The sequence below is a fragment of the Erithacus rubecula genome, assembly GCF_903797595.1.
Source record: "Erithacus rubecula genome assembly, chromosome: 10".
Classification (NCBI taxonomy): Eukaryota; Metazoa; Chordata; class Aves; order Passeriformes; family Muscicapidae; genus Erithacus; species Erithacus rubecula.
In genome coordinates, this window is record NC_136662.1 from 1,148,905 (window position 1) to 1,167,304 (window position 18,400).

Consider the following 18,400-nt stretch of genomic DNA (forward strand, 5'->3'; position numbering starts at 1 on the left):
GATATGAAGCATTAGGTTCAGTGAATTCAAGTACAACCAGGCTGGAAAAATACAATTTAAAAGGCTCAAGCTGGAAAATTTACAGGATTTCCAAGACCCAGAGGCAGATTGAATCCAACTCCACACTTGTGCAGTTTCAATAATCAGCTTTTCTACTCAAACTAAATGTTCACTTGGATCTCTGCAGGCATTTAAAATGTCAGTGCTGAAGTTCTGAAGGACAACTCCCATCCCATCGTGCTGCATTTAAAACTGAATTTAATTTAAAAATTTTAAAAAATTTCAATTTAAATCCTCATCCATTTGGGATGAGAGAGATGGAATTAAGAGAAACACAGATGGCTAATTAAGAATAAGGTTTATGAAATCACAAATTAGCTGGGACACTGAGCAAATCCCAAATTTACAGATGCAAATGAGCTGACATTTACCTTGTTCTCCCCACTGCAGCCACTGTTGTCATCATTATCAACATCATCCTCATCTTCTCCCTCCTCCTCTTCCTCCTCCTCCTCCTCTTCCTCCTCCTCCTCCTGCAGGGGCACGGTGCCATCGTAGCCATAGCGACTCAGCAGCTCCTGGATGGGCATGGCACTCTCCTGGGAAAAGAAATAAAACTGGGAATGGATGGGATGGACACTGGGACTGCTGAACAGCATCATTAAACACAGGGAACAGGGGAAAATCCAAATAAAAACTGGGAATGGATGGGATGGACACTGGGATTGCTGAACAGAATCATTAAACACAGGGAACAGGGGAAAATCCAAATAAAAACTGGGAATGGATGGATGGACACTGGGATTGCTCCACCAGGGATCAGGGGAAAATCCAAATAAAAACTGGGAATGGATGGGATGGGCACTGGGATTGCTGAACAGCATCAAAAAAAACACAGGGAACAGGGGGAAATCCAAATAAAAACTGGGAATGGATGGGATGGACACTGGGACTGCTGAACAGAATCATTAAACACAGGGATTAGGGGGAAATCCAAATAAAAACTGGGAATGGATGGATGGACACTGGGATTGCTCCACCAGGGATCAGGGGAAATCCAAATAAAAACTGGGAATGGATGGGATGGACACTGGGACTGCTGAACAGCATCAAAAAAACACAGGGATTAGGGGGAAATCCAAATAAAAACTGGGAATGGATGGGATGGACACTGGGATTGCTCCACCAGGGATTAGGGGAAAACCCAAATAAAAACTGGGAATTAACTGGGAAAATTCCACAGGAATTGCTGCACAGAATAAAAAAAGAAAAAACAAAAAAAACAAAAAAAAACCCCAAAAAAAGAACACAGAGATCACAGGCAAATCCAAATAAAAAGTGGGAATTAACTGGGATATCCACAGGAATTGCTCCACCAGGGATCAGGGACACCTGATTTATTTATTTAAATTAATTTTTTTTTTTTTAATTAAAAATGTCTGCTCTGGAGACATTTCAATTTATACTGTCAGTTCTCATATAAATTAATTTAAAAATTATTTTATTGTATTAATAAAATGCACTTATTTACTTATTAATAATTATTAATGAAATAAAGGCTCCCAAACCTTTAATAATAAAAATACTAATAAATACTATTAATAACTATTTTCAACTAAATTTAACCAATAAATACTATTAATAAAATATATCACTGGCTCTGCAAATTAATTCCTTCATTATTTACTTTGAATTCTTTACTTTTAATCCTTTTTTGTCCAACCTTCAGGACAAATCATCCCTAGGGAGATTTTTCAGAGCTGAAATTTTCAGGGATTATTTCAAAATTCTCTCTCAGAACATCCAATCCTTTGTTTATGATCTGGAGTTGGCTGCTTGCTCCAAATAGTATTTTTCTTGTATTTAATGCTCATGTTGGATGATAATCTGATATTTTTAGTTATTGGCTGACCTCAGACTTCCTATCCTAAGGGCCTGCACTGATCTAATTTCTGGAAACATCCCAGAATTCCAGTGATAAAAGTGGAGTTGGTTGTGCTCTGTAAAAACAAGGGTGACAGAGGTTAGCAGCCCTTAGTAAATGTGTATTTTATTTTATTTTATTTTATTTTATTTTATTTTATTTTATTTTATTTTATTTTATTTTATTTTATTTTATTTTTTATTCTATTTTACTTCTATTCTATTCTATTCTATTCTATTCTATTCTATTCTATTCTATTCTATTCTATTCTATTCTATTCTATTCTATTCTATTCTATTCTATTCTATTTTTTATTCTATTTTACTTCTACTTTATTCTATTTTAATTTTATTTTTTCTATTCTATTCTATTCTATTCTATTCTATTCTATTCTATTCTATTCTATTCTATTCTATTCTATTCTATTTTTTATTCTATTTTACTTCTACTTTATTCTATTTTAATTTTATTTTTTCTATTCTATTCTATTCTATTCTATTCTATTCTATTCTATTCTATTCTATTCTATTCTATTCTATTCTATTCTATTCTATTCTATTCTATTCTATTCTATTCTATTCTATTCTATTCTATTCTATTCTATTCTATTCCATTTCATTCCATTCCATTAATTTGATTTTATTTTAAAGAACTAACCCATTCTACCTCTTATTCCTCTACCCTTTAATTAAACTTTACACCCAGCCCTGCAAACCACATGAATTAAATGTTGAATTAAATTAAATGTATTATGTTATTCACAATAACATTAATTAAATGTTGAATTAAATGAAATGTATTATGTTGTTCATAGTATCATGAATTAAATGTTGACTTAAATGAAATATATCATGTTGTCCAGAGTAACATAAATTAAATGGAATATATCATGTTATTCACAATAACATGAATTAAATGTTGACTTAAATGAAATATATCATGTTGTCCAGAGTAACATAAATTAAATGGAATATATCATGTTATTCAGAATAACATGAACTAAATGTTGAATTAAATTAAATATATTATGTTATTCACAATAACATGAATTAAATGGAATATATCATGTTATTCACAATAAATAAATAAAATATTTATTCATATTGATATGATTTTTCTCAGGTAAAGCCTCTTCATTTCAAGAGAGCAGCAGCTCTCCAAGAGAAAACACAAATTGGGATTTTTGTATCACTTCAGGGTACTGCAAAAATTTGAAAAAGTGAAAAAAAATTCCTGTATTTATTTATTATTTACCCTAGAGGGTAATAAATAAAATAATTTATTTAACTAGAGGTAACCACTGGATATGAAGGGATAAAGTGAAGGGTTGTAATGTAGGGAGAGAATTCCATGAAACACTTTCAATTTAATTAATTCAATTTAATTTCAAATTAATTTCAATTTAAACCCCACATGAGAGACATGTGAAGCTCCATTCCTCATTTCATCTCCATTTCAATTCACCAACTATTTATTTATCTTGATGTTTTCCATTTAATACCAACCTGGAAATTAAGAGATTAAAAAAAAAAAAAAAGGAAATATAGATGAAATGGAGGAAATTAATTCCAAGTCCTATTGGCAAAGTCACTGAAGCTAAATTGCATTTGTAGATCAAATATATCAAATATTCATCAGTGAATCATGAATGATGTGATAATGAGGCCAACAAAGCCACAGATCTAAATTAATTTGCATTTCTAATGAACCCACTTGGTCATTTCAGAATATTATTCCTGCCTGAGAAATAACTGAAGGAGTGAGAGCAGAAGCTGGAATGACCACACAGAAATGAACATTTACTCTGGAATTATTGATGAAATGCAATCAATTAATTGCAAGTGTTATTGGCATCATTATTCATGTTAAATAAAGTCTGGAGATCATTTCCTCTGCATCTTTTCAATGACAAATATTTGGATGAAAAAGCAGAAAAAAAAGTGAATTATGAGAGGTTTTATTTTAAAATAAAAATACACAAGCACAACTCAGGTGCAGGTGGAATACACAAGTTTCCTCAGATGATATTTTAATTTCTATTAGTCAAACATTTAATTTCTATTAGTCAAACACAAATCTTAGAGATGCAAAACCCACATTTTTCATATTTACGCCTCATTTATTCTCCCCAATTTTCAATAAATTCATTCAGTTTTTCCCCTTCTGTTTATTATTTATTTCTGAATGGATTTTTTAAATTTTTTTTTTTTTTTTTAAATTCCTAAACCTACCCTGTTGAGATCCTCAATTTCAGATCTGAAGTTTGGTTCTCCTTCCATCATCTCCTCCTCCTCTAAGGTGCGCTCGTCATCGAAGTCGTGCACCAGCATCTCAGCTGAGGGGTCAAACTCATGATCATCAGATGCTGCTGAACCTCCTGGGGAAACATGCCCACAAACATTTTGAATTCCATCACAATTCACAAATTTGCTTTTTTTTGTTGTTTCTTTGTGTGATATTTGAAGCAGAATTATGAGCGAAAATTCAAATTATTTTCCGTCACTTGTTGACTTTGCCTTGTGACTCCAGAAAATTTCCTTTGTGACAAAAAATTTCAAATAATATATTTATTATTATTTGTTTAGTTCCATCACAGCTTCACAAATTTGCATTTTTTTGTTGTTTCTTTGTGTGATATTTGAAGAAGAATTATGAGCGAAAATTCAAATTATTTTCCGTCACTCCTTTGTCTTTGCCTTGTTATTCAGGGAGATTTCCTTTGTGACAAAAAAATTCCCAATGATATTTTTATTATTATTTATTTAATTCCATCACAGCTTCACAAATTTGGATTATTTTGTTGTTTATTTGTGTGATATTCAAAGCAGAATTATGAGCGAAAATTCAAATTATTTTCCGTCACTTGTTGACTTTGCCTTGTGACTCAGGGAAATTTCCTTTGTGACAAAAAATTTCAGATAATATATTTATTATTATTTGTTTAGTTCCATCACAGCTTCACAAATTTGCATTTTTTTGTTGTTTATTTGTGTGATATTCAAAGCAGAATTATGAGCGAAAATTCAAATTATTGTCCCTCGTTCCTTTGTTTTTGCCTTGTGACTCAGGGAGATTTCCTTTGTGACAAAAAAATTCCAAATAATATTTTTATTATTATTTATTTAGTTCCATCATGACCTCACAAAGTTGGATTATTTTGTTGTTTATTTGTGTGATATTCAAAGCAGAATTGTGAGCGAAAATTCAAATTATTATCCCTTGTTCTTTCATCTTTGCCTTGTTATTCAGGGAAATTTCTTCTATAGGGAAACTTTCCCAATAATATTTTTAATTCCATCAGAATTCACAAATTTGCATTTTTTTTTGTTGTTTCTTTGTGTGATATTCAAAGCAGAATTATGAGTGAAAATTCAAATTATTTTCCATCACTCGTTGTCTTTGCCTGGTGACTCATGGAAATTTCCTTTAAGGGAAATATTCTAAATAATATTTTTATTATTATTTGTTTAATTCCATCACAGCTTCACAAATTTGGATTTTTTTATTGTTTCTTTGTGTGATATTCGAAGCAGAATCATGAACGAAAATTCAAATTATTTTCCATCACTCCTTTATCTATGTCTTGTTATTCAGGGAAATTTCTTTTAAAGGGAATATTCCCAAATAATATTTTTATTATTATTTATTTAGCTCCATCATGACCTCACAAATTTGGATTTTTTTAGTTGTTTTTTTATGTGATGCTTAAAGCAGAACTGTGAGCAAAAATTCAAATTATTTTCCCTAACTCTTTTGTATTTCTCTTGTCATTCAGGGACATTTCCTATGTGGGGAAAATTCCCAATAATATTTTTATTATTATTTATTTAGTTCCATCACAGCCTCACAAATTTGCATTTTTTTAGTTGTTTTTTATGTGATGCTTGAAGCAGAATTGTGAGCAAAAATTCAAATTATTGTTCCTCCCTCCTTCATCTTTGCCTTGTTATTCAGGGAAATTTCCTTTATGGGAATATTCTAAATAATAATTTTAATTCCACCAGCACCTCACAGAGTTGAAAATAAGAATTTATCAAATAAAAACTCTTTTATTCTTGGGCACCTTCCTCATTTACAACTGCCAAGACAAATTTTAATTTCATTTTTAATTCTGTTCAAATTTCCCCCCTTTTCTCCTGATTTTTAATTCACTTTTTCCCCCAATTTTTAATCCCAACCCTCCTCATATTTCCCCCCCTTTTTCCCTGGAGAATTTAAATTCCATTTAATTATGAAGCAATTAATTATTTTTCTGAAAGAAATAAAAACTCAAGAGGGAACAACAACTTCTGGGAAGTTTTTTCCACTCATAATATGCCAAAAATCTTGGAAATTATTGAAAATATAAATATTTACCTGGGCTTGAAGACTCAACAGAAGGCTAAAAAAAAAAAAAAAAAAAAAAAAAAGAAAAGAAAGTAAATTATTTTTGCTATGTTGAACCTGTATAAATCAAATTATTCAGCTGATACAGAACACATATTTATAAATATTATAAATATATTTTTATCTCTTTATTATATAGAATATGCAATATTAAAATATTTATAAATCATAATTAATTTTATAAATAAAGCAGCTCTGATGTAACTCCAGGTATAAATTCCCTTTTCCACAATCCAGGGATATCCCAAATTAGGAGGAATTTTTTTCCATTCTCCTTCAATTCAGGGACATATTTTTTAAAGGAATCCCAAATCATAATAAGAATTCCTTTAAAAAAAAAAATCAATTTAATCTTAATCTCCAATGCAGCTATGAGGAAAAACAAAAAAAAAAACAGCAGAATTTTTTTTTTTTGAGATAAAAAAAATTAGATTTCCCCAATAATCCATTTACCAAAACCCCTTTTTAGCCCTAAATTTTTAACCTCTATAAATAATTAATTTTTTAAATAAAATCCTGCTTTGCCTTGTTTATCCCTTTGCCAATCTTCAGCCTCCTGGGGGGAAATTTTTATTTCCAAGTTAGGAAAATTGAATTTTCCCTCTGCTGCTCCTGTCACCTGCTGCAAACTCAGATATTATTGGATTAATTCAGATGTAATGATGTCCTCAATTTAAAAAAAAATTGGATTTTTTAAAGGATTTTCCTTCTCAGCTCAGCTTAGTGATGCAGCAAAGCAAAATCTAAAATTGAAAAAAAAAAATTAATTTGAAGTTCTTTAATATCAGCAGCTCTTCAAAGTGAGAAGAGACTTTTTTTTTTATTTTTTAGGAAATAATTTCATTTACACATCTGCCTGTCTTTTGTGGGAGTCTCCAATGTAGAAATGAACTCAAAATATGTCCAGAAAAAGGAAAATACAAAGTAAAAACACTGAATTTCTTGCCAATATCCCATTCCCAGCTCTCCTGCAGAATTTCCAGAGAAATTCAAATTAATTAATTCAAACACCACAAAGATTTTTACACAACACCAGGAGAAATTTTGCTCATCACTACAACCCCCCCCTCAAATAAAATTTAAAAAAAATTTCTTTATTTGCAAAGATTATCTTAAACAAATTCCAGAGTCCAGCATTCCTGACCTGGAGCTGAATATCAGGATCAGCCAGCAAGAACTGCTCTTTATTTGATTTTTTTATTTGATTTTTTATTTTTTATTTGCCTGATAAACCTGGATAATTAATAGAAAGCAATATGCAATCATTAATACAAATTAACAAAGTCTTAATGGGTTTATTGCAGCAAGCATGGGTTGCAAACCAAATAAATTCAGGAAAAAAATGCAATTTTTTTTGCATGAATCAGGGGGAGGTGACATTTGGGGACATGAGTTAGAGGTGCTGCTGACTGATGGGATGGATCTTAAAAAAAAAGAAGTTTTCCAATCTTAATTTAATAAAAAAATTATTCCAGAAATGATTCTGCCCTCCAATGAACAGAGCTGGGTTTAAAGGCCTGAGGAGAATTTCTTGTGAGGGATGAAAGATTTTCCTTAGTAAATGATAAAATTCTGCAAATATCTCCTCTCAAATTAAAAATTTTTAGCTCTGATGTAAGTCCAGGTAGAAAATCCCCTTTCCATAACCCAGGGATATTCTGGGAGCTCCAGTTGAACAGAAATTATTCCCATTTGAAGCTGGGTACAAATTCCCAGTTCTGTAATTCAGGAATTTTAAAAGAATCCCAAACCACAATGAGAATTCCTCATGAAATGAAGGAAAAGCCATTATTAAAGCCATTAAAATATTGGGAGCCTCTTATACAAATAACACTCATTTTGCAAAAAAACCCCAAAATGTTGCTGGATCATTTCTGATGTGACAGAGGAGTTTTGAGATCTCAGTTGGAAAGCAGTTGATGGATTATAAATCAGGATTTATAAATTTTGGGGTAATCCATGGGGAATTCTGGCTGCACCAAGGGGCTGATTCAGCCCAGCTCCAACCTGGGAAGGGAAGATCTGGGGAAAAGCTCAATTGAGAAGAAAAATCAGGATATAAATCAGGGATCAGGAGTTCAGGGAGCCAAAATGCAGCTGGTGGATCTCTGCTTGGGGAAAAGCTCAATTGAGAAGGAAAATCAGGATGTAAATCAGGGATCAGGAGCTCAGGGAGCCAAAATGCAGCTGGTGGGTCTCTGCTCAGGGAAAAGCTCAATTGAGAAGGAAAATCAGGATGTAAATCAGGGATCAGGAGCTCAGGGAGCCAAAATGCAGCTGGTGGGTCTCTGCTCAGGGAAAAGCTCAATTGAGAAGGAAAATCAGGATGTAAATCAGGGATCAGGAGTTCAGGGAGCCAAAATGCAGCTGGTGGGTCTCTGCTCCTCCTGCCAAGCCCTGCCCTGGATATGGATTCTGCATTTCCCACCTTTCCAACCATTTGCTGCTGCTGTTCCCAGCTCTGGGCAGTCCCATTGCAGCTCATCTTTGTTCATGACCCACAGCAGCTCCCTGAGCTCCTGGCAGCATGGCTATGCCAGCTGTGCCAGCTGTGCCAGCTGTGCCAGCCCAGCAGCACCCCCCAAGAGGACTGGCACCACTTTTCCAGCCTCTCCATGACTTCATCCCAGATTTCTGTGAGCTGCAAACACGAGTTTGAGGCTGGAGAAGGAGCTGGAAAAGCCTCCAGTGCCAGCCTGGCTGCTCAGGTGAAGGAGCATCCTCTGCTTGAGGAGCTGTCCCATTTGGTGCCAGGGGACAACAGATGGCATTGGGGGCATTTCATGATGAGCATTCCCTGGCACTGGTGAAGGATTGCATGGCTGTGTTGGCAGATTGTCACTGCTAAGGATGGCACAGCCATGGCACAGGATTTCCTGGGAAAAGGCCACCCCTGCTCTTCAGTGCACCTTCATTTGCTGCTCAGCCATTCCCAGGGAAGCACAAAGCACTTTGTGGGAACAAAGAGATGCTACCTGTTAAAGATAATGGGGAGAGAAAACCACAGAGAAACACAGGGATGGACAATGGCCAGGCAATGCACACTGCAACTGTCCTGGACTGCACCATCAGCAAAGGCAACACTGGCAGCTCCAAGGGATGAAAAATCATCCAGGAACTCCTGACTCGTGGGCAATGAGGAAAACTCTGGTGAGGAAGGATTCCTGCTCACTGAGGAGCTCGTTTGTTAATGCTCCAGAGAAACCTGAAGGAGATCCAGCTCTGAGGGGAACAAAGCTCATGTAAAGAGAGAAAAGAGACACTGAGCCCCAAGTCATCAGCACGGCAGGAATGCCATTGTTTTATTCCAGGGGTGTTCTCAGGAATCTCAGAAAAGCCAGGACTTCCCTAAGTTAGGGACACTTGGCTGCAACAACCAGTCAAAAGATCACACCCCATATGTATCCAATATGTATCCAGTAGGATATGGAATAGATGGGACAGATCCCATCCCATCCCATACATTCCTCAAGTATGGAATAAATGGGACAGATCCCATCCCATCCCATACATTCCTCAAGTATGGAATAAATGGGACAGATCCCATCCCACCCATTCCCTGGGTATGGAATAGATGGGACAGATCCCATCCAGAACATTCCCTGGGTATGGAATAGATGGGACAGATCCCATCCCACACATTCCCAAAATATGGAATAAATGGGACAGATCCCATCCTATCCATTCCCTGGGTATGGAATAGATGGGACAGATCCCATCCAGAACATTCCCTGGGTATGGAATAGATGGGACAGATCCCATCCTATCCATTTCCAAAATATGGAATAAATGGGACAGATCCCATCCCATCAATTCCCTGGGTATGGAATAGATGGGACAGATCCCATCCTATCCATTCCCAAAATATGGAATAAATGGGACAGATCCCATCCCATCCATTCCCTGGGTATGGAATAAATGGGACAGATCCCATCCAATCCATTCCCAAAATATGGAATAAATGGGACAGATCCCACCCAATCCATTCCCAATATTTTGGGTATGGAACAGAAGGACTGAAGCTGCTCAGTCCCCTTCAGAGCCCTGTGTGTTCCATGGATGCAGCACATACAAACACCCACAGCATTCCCCCAAAACCTCCCTGGACTCTGGGATCTGTGTGACCCCATCATTTGGGATGGAGATGAAGCCACCCCACAGAGCTGTTTGTTTCATGCAAGCAGCCTTCAGGAGGCAGCAGCCTGGCAGGGTTTATTCCAGGAGATCCCAGTGCTGCACTGTGCCAAGGCTCATCCCAGCCCTTGAAATGCACTGGGATATTCACTGAGCTTTTCCTCTTTCCCCTACAGCAAAAACCCCTGAACAGAAGGGACAGAAATTTAAAAAAAAAAACAGAATTAAATTCTCTTTATATTGATAGCAATATGCCTGACCAAGCCCATCAATTTGTTCAGCTCTTGAACTCTGCCACAGGAAAACATCCCAAAGTTTAAAAACTCTCCTGTGAGTAGGGCCTGGAGAGAAGAACTGGGTAAAATAGGGAATAATATTTTATTTCAGAGGGAATGTGTCCCTTTCCATAAGAGAAATGCTACAGTCCCAGCCAGCCCCTCTCTGTGTGTTGTGTCACAAATTAACTTGTGTTAAAACATTAAAAAGTGCCACATTTTTAACTTGGGGAGAAAATAGCAACATAGTCAAGCAAGAAAACAGAAAAAACCACTTCTGGTCTTCTTTTCCAGTTCTACACATGAACACTTGCACAGCCCAAAGTGCCTGCACATCCATGGATTTTTATTTTTTTGCTTTGGTGGTTACATGAGACAATTCCTGTCCTTCCAGAAGACAAAGACCAGGTGCAATGTGTGAACTCCCAGATCCCAAATGTGAATATCACAGCCTTGCAGCCTCTCCCTCAGCAAAGCTGCCCTGGCTGGGCCATTCCCTGCTGAGCCTTGATCCCTGTACCAAGAGGAGTTTTCCACAGTGTTTTTCCTTGGAAGTTTTCAAGACCAGGCTGGAGACCTGAGAGCAGAGAAGGTCTGAGCTCCCTTCCACCCCAAATCATCCCATAATGCTGAGTTTTGAGATTTTTGAGAGAGCTGTGGGTGTTCAGCCTGCAGAAGAGACCTGAAATCCCATCCCATCCATGGCAAGGACACTTCCCACCATCCCAGGTGCTCCAGGCTGGCCTTGGGCACTGCCAGGGATCCCCTCACCCTCCCAGCCAGGAATTCCTGCCCAATACCCACCCAAACCTACTCATTTTCAGCTTTCCCCTGCAGCTCTTGGGGTGCTGAGTGCCAGGTTCTGTCCAAGGTCCCACCCCAGAACCACCAGGCAGGGATTTTCCCAAGGGATTGGTTCTCCAGGCTGAGGAAACTCTCTCCCTGAAATGCCACCAGGAGAATTTCCCATTCCAAAAGAATCCACAATTCCACACTTCCCCATTTCCTATTTATTTTCACTCCAGCATCTTCCTCAAGTCCTTGCTACAATCTAAAATATTGTGCTAATCAAGCTGGGGTTCTGTGGAGGGGTGGGATTGCAGAAGAAAGCAGCCCCAGTTGTATGGCAGGCACCACAAGGAAACATTCCTATGGACAATTTGTGACGTGAAAGGATTAGGAGGGAAATATTCATGCAGCCTGGGGCTCCTGGCCAGGAAAAGGCTCAAAAAGAAACAACTTTACAACAATTCCAGTCTGCCTAAATCCCTCTGCTGCCTCCTGACTGGAAGCTCACAAATATCAATGTTTTATCACATGTGAAAAAATAGCCTCTAAATCCTTCTGTTATGACAAAATAACTCAAGGACCACCCACTTTATTCCCTCTCCAAGGAAGGGAAAAAATCAGAATTCCCAGCTCTCCATACCTCAGTTTGTATTCTACAAAAATGACATAAAAAGCCCCAATTGGTTACAGCTAAGAAAAATATGATTGACTGATGTCAATCCCTGATTGAAATTGTGATTTAATCTATTTTGACCTTGTTCTTTATCCAGGAGCTCCTCAAAAACTCTGACTGTTCAAACACCTCAATTTGCAAACTGTGTGAACTTTGCTGCTGCTTCCTACTACACCTTAGTTCAATAAAAATGTGAAAAGGTTAGTAAGAACAATTATCAGAGCACATATTCCTTCAGCATTCTGTCCTGAAAGCTGTTTCAAGATAGAAATCAGGAAGCATTGTTCAAAATATGAAAACAGAATTCAGTGACATTCCCAAAGTTTAAAATGCTTCAGCTGAAAGAAGCAGAACGTTGAAGAAATGGAAATTTTTTCAGACAATAGGAATTTATAGATGACTTCTTAAAGCATGCAATGTTAATAAACTGATTTTTTTTGTTGAAAACAACTAAACTGTCAGAGACTGGAAAACATTAAAGTGCAATCCAAGGAATTAGGTTGACATTTAATTGTCCACTGACATCACAGGAGAGCTCCTGCTCCAACACAGCTCCTACTTCTTCCTGTCCTTTCCCAACACCATAAAAAGCCAATCCTGACTTTGAACCCCTCAGAAATTCACTCTGCAGAAGCAAAACTTTGAGTTCTTATTTCAGCCAGTCAGAAAATTGAGGAACCTCAGGGGTTCTGGGTGTGAAGCACAAGGAGCTGCTCAGCTGCCTGCTGGAGCTTTGGGACAAACAGGAATTCTGTTCAGTCACATAAGGAATGTGCCAGCCCTTTGCAGGAGGGATTTTCCCAAATATCCAACCTGACCTCCCCTGCTCCAGCCTGACCTGTTCCCAAATTCTCCCTGGCTGTCCCCTCCTGTCAGGCAGTTGTGAAGAAGGATCTGCTGACCCCAGGTTTGTCCTGCTGACCCCAGATTTGCTCCTGCTGCCCCCCCCAGGTTTGTCCTGCTGACCCCAGGTTTGTCCTGCTGACCCCCAGGTTTGCTCCTGATGACCCCAGGTTTGTCCTGCTGATCCCAGGTTTGCTCCTGCTGACCCCAGGTTTGTTCCTGCTGATCCCAGGTTTGCTCCTGCTGACCCCAGGTTGGTTCCTGCTGACCCCAGGTTGGGTCCTGCTGACCCCAGGTTTGTCCTGCTGACCCCAGGTTTGTTCCTGCTGATCCCAGGTTGGCTCCTGCTGACCCCAGGTTTGCTCCTGCTGACCCCAGGTTGGTTCCTGTTGACCCTAGGTTGGTTCCTGCTGACCCCAGGTTTGTCCTGCTGACCCCAGGTTTGTCCTGCTGACCCCAGGTTTGTTCCTGCTGACCCCAGGTTGGTTCCTGCTGACCCCAGGTTTGTCCTGCTGACCCCAGGTTTGTTCCTGCTGACCCCAGGTTTGTCCTGCTGACCCCAGGTTTGTCCTGCTGACCCCAGGTTTGCTCCTGCTGACCCCAGGTTGTCTCCTGCTGACCCCAGGTTGGTTCCTGCTGATCCCAGGTTTGTCCTGCTGATCCCAGGTTGGCTCCTGCTGACCCCAGGTTTGCTCCTGCTGACCCCAGGTTTGTTCCTGCTGACCCCAGGTTTGTCCTGCTGATCCCAGGATTGTCCTGCTGACCCCAGGTTTGTCCTGCTGACCCCAGGTTTGCTCCTGCTGACCCCAGGTTTGTTCCTGCTGACCCCAGGTTTGTCCTGCTGATCCCAGGATTGTCCTGCTGACCCCAGGTTTGTCCTGCTGACCCCAGGTTGGCTCCTGCTGATCCCAGGTTTGTCCTGCTGACCCCAGGTTTGTCCTGCTGATCCCAGGTTGGTTCCTGCTGATCCCAGGTTTGTCCTGCTGATCCCAGATTTGTCCTGCTGACCCCAGGTTTGTCCTGCTGACCCCAGGTTGGCTCCTGCTGATCCCAGGTTTGCTCCTGCTGACCCCAGGTTGTCTCCTGCTGACCCCAGGTTTGTTCCTGCTGACCCCAGGTTTGTCCTGCTGACCCCAGGTTGGCTCCTGCTGATCCCAGGTTTCCTCCTGCTGACCCCAGGTTTGTCCTGCTGACCCCAGGTTTGCTCCTGCTGACCCCAGGTTTCCTCCTGCTGACCCCAGGTTGGCTCCTGCTGACCCCAGGTTTCCTCCTGCTGACCCCAGGTTTCCTCCTGCTGACCCCAGGTTTGTCCTGCTGACCCCAGGTTTGTCCTGCTGACCCCAGGTTGGCTCCTGCTGATCCCAGGTTTGCTCCTGCTGACCCCAGGTTTGTCCTGCTGACTCCAGGTTGGCTCCTGCTGCCCCACTCCAGCTTCAGCTCCTGTGGGATCTTTCCCTCCTTGTCCTGCAGGAAACTTTTAGGTTCTCAGCCAGAGATGGAACAACTCCTGGAAGTTCAGGGCCATCACACCAAAGCAGCAGCAGGAGCAGATCTCCCCTTTCAGGAGCTGTCAGATCACCTCAACCATAACTAAACCAGCCTGAGGTTAATTCCAAGCTATGCCAACCAAAAATCAGGGATATTTAGTCCCCAAGGCTCTCACCCCATCCTCTTTCCCACACAGCAAACCTGATCCTCCCCCTAATTCACTGAAAAACAACAAAAGTCCCCAAACCCTCATCTTTTCCCCTTTGGTTTTGCATGCTCAGTACCCTGGCAAGTGCATCCCTTCAGGAAACAACAGGAGCAGCAGGAATTGGGCACTTCTGGAAATTACAGCAGGTATTGAGCTGCCTCTGTTCAAAACAAAAGCCTGACCCCAGCTCTTCCAGGTTTGGGATCAGAAGATCTCCTTCTCTCACTTACATTTCACTCCAACGTTATAAAGGCTGAATTAACAAAACCTATTCTCTTTCAGTTGCTAATCAAGCTTTTCAGGCCCAATCTTTTCTTCTCAGGAGGCATTAAAATACTTATTTTGGAGAAAATCTGTTTGTATCAGCATTTCCTCCACCAAAACCACCCTGTAAGCAGCTTAATGCAGGATATTGTAACAGTCACAAAGCTTCAGCTGATCTTAAGGTAGAGATATTTTCTTTTCAGTTTATGCCTGGAACAAACTTCTGACACGTTGGAATATGAGGAATCACATAAAAGTAAAAAGAACTCTAGCACAGATTATTAATCTCAAATTTAATATATATTTAAAATCTTTTTTTTTTTCTTTGTCTGTCCTGTATTCAAATTGCTTCTGCAAAAGTGAAGCAGCACTTTTGGTGACTTTAGTTTCACTTTCTGGCCTCCAGCCCTGCTTTCTGAAGAGCCTTCCTGTGCAACTCTGCAAGTTTCAGAGTCACATTGGGCTTTGAAGGTTTCTGATTCTCTGCAACACAACATTTTAGGGTGGTTCCTGAGGGAAGGAGGAGCTCCTGTGCCTCCCTTCAGAACAGCCAGCTGTTAGAAAATGATGGTAAAGAGGACAAGAACCATCAGACTGACACTTCCCCATCCATATTTTGATCATCTGCAGCTCCTCCAGGCACTGGTTGATACCAGAGCTAGGAGGAAATGCCATGCTCAGGAGAATTCCCAAAATTCATAAAATCCTGGGATGGTTTGGGCTGGAAGGAATCCTAAAGCCCATCCAGCTCCAACTCTGCCAGCAGCAGGGACACAAACTGAGCTGGGAACTGTATCCAGGATGTTGCAACAGGTTAAATCACTGAGAGGATTAATTTGTTAAAATTATTACTGTTTCTCCATGCAGATGCAACAGTTGCCTGGGAATGAACTGCAGGTGCTGCTGCTCCTGAATTCATCCAGGGATGGATCAAACCCCAAACAGGACAAGGAATTCAGCTCCAAAAAAGCAAAGATGAAAATGTCTGAGACTGACACACAGCAAAGCCTCACCCTCTGAACAACATCCAGGGAGAAGCCAAAGGAGGCAGCTCCACATTCCAGAGAGATTCCCCATCCCAGAGTGATTCCCCATCCTGGTGGTATTCCACATCCCACAGGGATTCCCCATCCCACAGGGATTCCCCATCCTGGTGGGATTCCCCATCCCACAGGGATTCCCCATCCTGGTGGTATTCCACATCCCACAGGGATTCCCCATCCCACAGGGATTCCCCATCCCACAGGGATTCCCCATCCCACAGGGATTCCCCATCCTGGTGGGATTCCCCATCCCACAGGGATTCCCCATCCTGGTGGGATTCCCCATCCTGGTGGGATTCCCCATCCCACAGGGATTCCCCATCCCACAGGGATTCCCCATCCTGGTGGGATTCCCCATCCTGGTGGGATTCCCCATCCCACAGGGATTCCCCATCCCACAGGGATTCCACATCCCACAGGGATTCCCCATCCCACAGGGATTCCCCATCCTGGTGGGATTCCCCATCCTGGTGGGATTCCCCATCCCACAGGGATTCCCCATCCCACAGGGATTCCACATCCCACAGGGATTCCCCATCCCACAGGGATTCCCCATCCCACACGGATTCCCCATCCCACAGGGATTCCCCATCCTGGTGGGATTCCCCATCCTGGTGGGATTCCCCATCCTGGTGGGATTCCCCATCCCACAGGGATTCCCCATCCCACAGGGATTCCCCATCCCACAGGGATTCTCCATCCTGGTGGGATTCCCCATCCCACAGGGATTCCCCATCCTGGTGGGATTCCCCATCCCACAGGGATTCCACATCCCACAGGGATTCCCCATCCTGGTGGGATTCCCCATCCCACAGGGATTCCCCATCCCACAGGGATTCCCCATCCTGGTGGGATTCCCCATCCTGGTGGGATTCCCCATCCCACAGGGATTCCCCATCCTGGTGGGATTCCCCATCCTGGTGGGATTCCTCATCCTGGTGGGATTCCCCATCCCACAGGGATTCCCCATCCCACAGGGATTCCCCATCCCACAGGGATTCCTCATCCCAGAGTGATTCCACATCCCACAGGGATTCCCCATCCCACAGGGATTCCCCATCCTGGTGGGATTCCCCATCCCACAGGGATTCCCCATCCCACAGGGATTCCCCATCCCACAGGGATTCCACATCCCACAGGGATTCCCCATCCCACAGGGATTCCCCATTCCACAGGGATTCCCCATCCTGGTGGGATTCCACATCCCACAGGGATTCCCCATTCCACAGGGATTCCCCATCCTAGTGGGATTCCCCATCCCACAGGGATTCCCCATCCTGGTGGGATTCCACATCCCACAGGGATTCCCCATCCCACAGGGATTCCACATCCCACAGGGATTCCCCATCCCACAGGGATTCCCCATCCTGGTGGGATTCCACATCCCACAGGGATTCCTCATCCCAGAGTGATTCCACATCCCACAGGGATTCTCCATCCCACAGGGATTCCACATCCCACAGGGATTCCCCATCCCACAGGGATTCCTCATCCCACAGGGATTCCCCATCCCACAGGGATTCCCCATCCCACAGGGATTCCCCTGCCCTGGGGCTGCCACTGCTGTGACAATGAGCAGGAATTGACCACAGGACACAGAGCCTGTGGAATACTGGGATTATCACAGGATATCAGGGTTAATTCATGAAAAAATGAACAAAAACTCCACAGCAAGGCCCCATTTCTCTCCAGCTCTATAGAATCCCCACATTTTTTGGGATCAGAGCTGGGATTCCCTCTCGAGGTACAAAACCACCCAGGCAGGTTCTTGGAACTTCTAAGATTAGCTCAGGACGTGTTGTCCCAACAACAGGAAGACTGCTCCATTAAAGTTTTGGGTTGGGAGGAAAAGAGAAAATGATTTAAGGAGAAATCCTCCTATATTCAGGAATTTCAAGGGGAGAAGCTTCATCTGTAAAATCGAATTTTGACACTTCCAGCTTGCCCTGGAAGCAACAGCTGTCCCACAGATTTTACTTTTCCAATGTATACTTTTCAAATTGTCATTTCTGACACTTTTGTCAACACTGTTGGAGCAGCAAATACCCCTGAGATTGGGATCTGGGGATAATTCGAGGAAAACTTAACGAAATATCAATTCATGAGTCCCAATTCCACTCCTAAAAGGGAAAGGATCCTATTGGGATGGGTAAATCCAACCCCTACCAACCCAACACTGCCATAAAGAGGCTTTTTTTTTTTTTTTTTCATTTCCCCATTATTTCCCTACCATTACCATATCACATCCCCATTCTATCCCACAACACAACTCCCATTATCCCCAGATAACCCCCCCAGTCCCCGCCAATCCCGGGAATTCCACGGGAATACTCTCCCTGCCGGGACACCGCGCTACCTTTTAAGCGATTCCCC

At 41.4% G+C, this 18,400-nt stretch overlaps 1 protein-coding gene across 5 annotated transcripts in view; it reads right to left on the reverse strand.

The window, feature by feature from the left end:
* The window catches only part of MIER1 (MIER1 transcriptional regulator), a 38,658-nt gene that overhangs the window by 18,762 nt on the left and 1,496 nt on the right, over nucleotides 1-18,400 (reverse strand). For all 5 annotated transcript variants that reach the window (XM_079314465.1, XM_079314463.1, XM_079314461.1 and 2 more), the window contains 3 exons: nucleotides 6,281-6,305; nucleotides 4,156-4,301; nucleotides 432-599 (listed from right to left, as the gene is read on the reverse strand). In XM_079314465.1, the coding sequence (XP_079170591.1) occupies nucleotides 432-599; nucleotides 4,156-4,254 (267 nt within the window). In that variant the 5' untranslated portion in view covers nucleotides 4,255-4,301; nucleotides 6,281-6,305. The remainder of the gene's footprint in view (nucleotides 1-431; nucleotides 600-4,155; nucleotides 4,302-6,280; nucleotides 6,306-18,400) is intronic.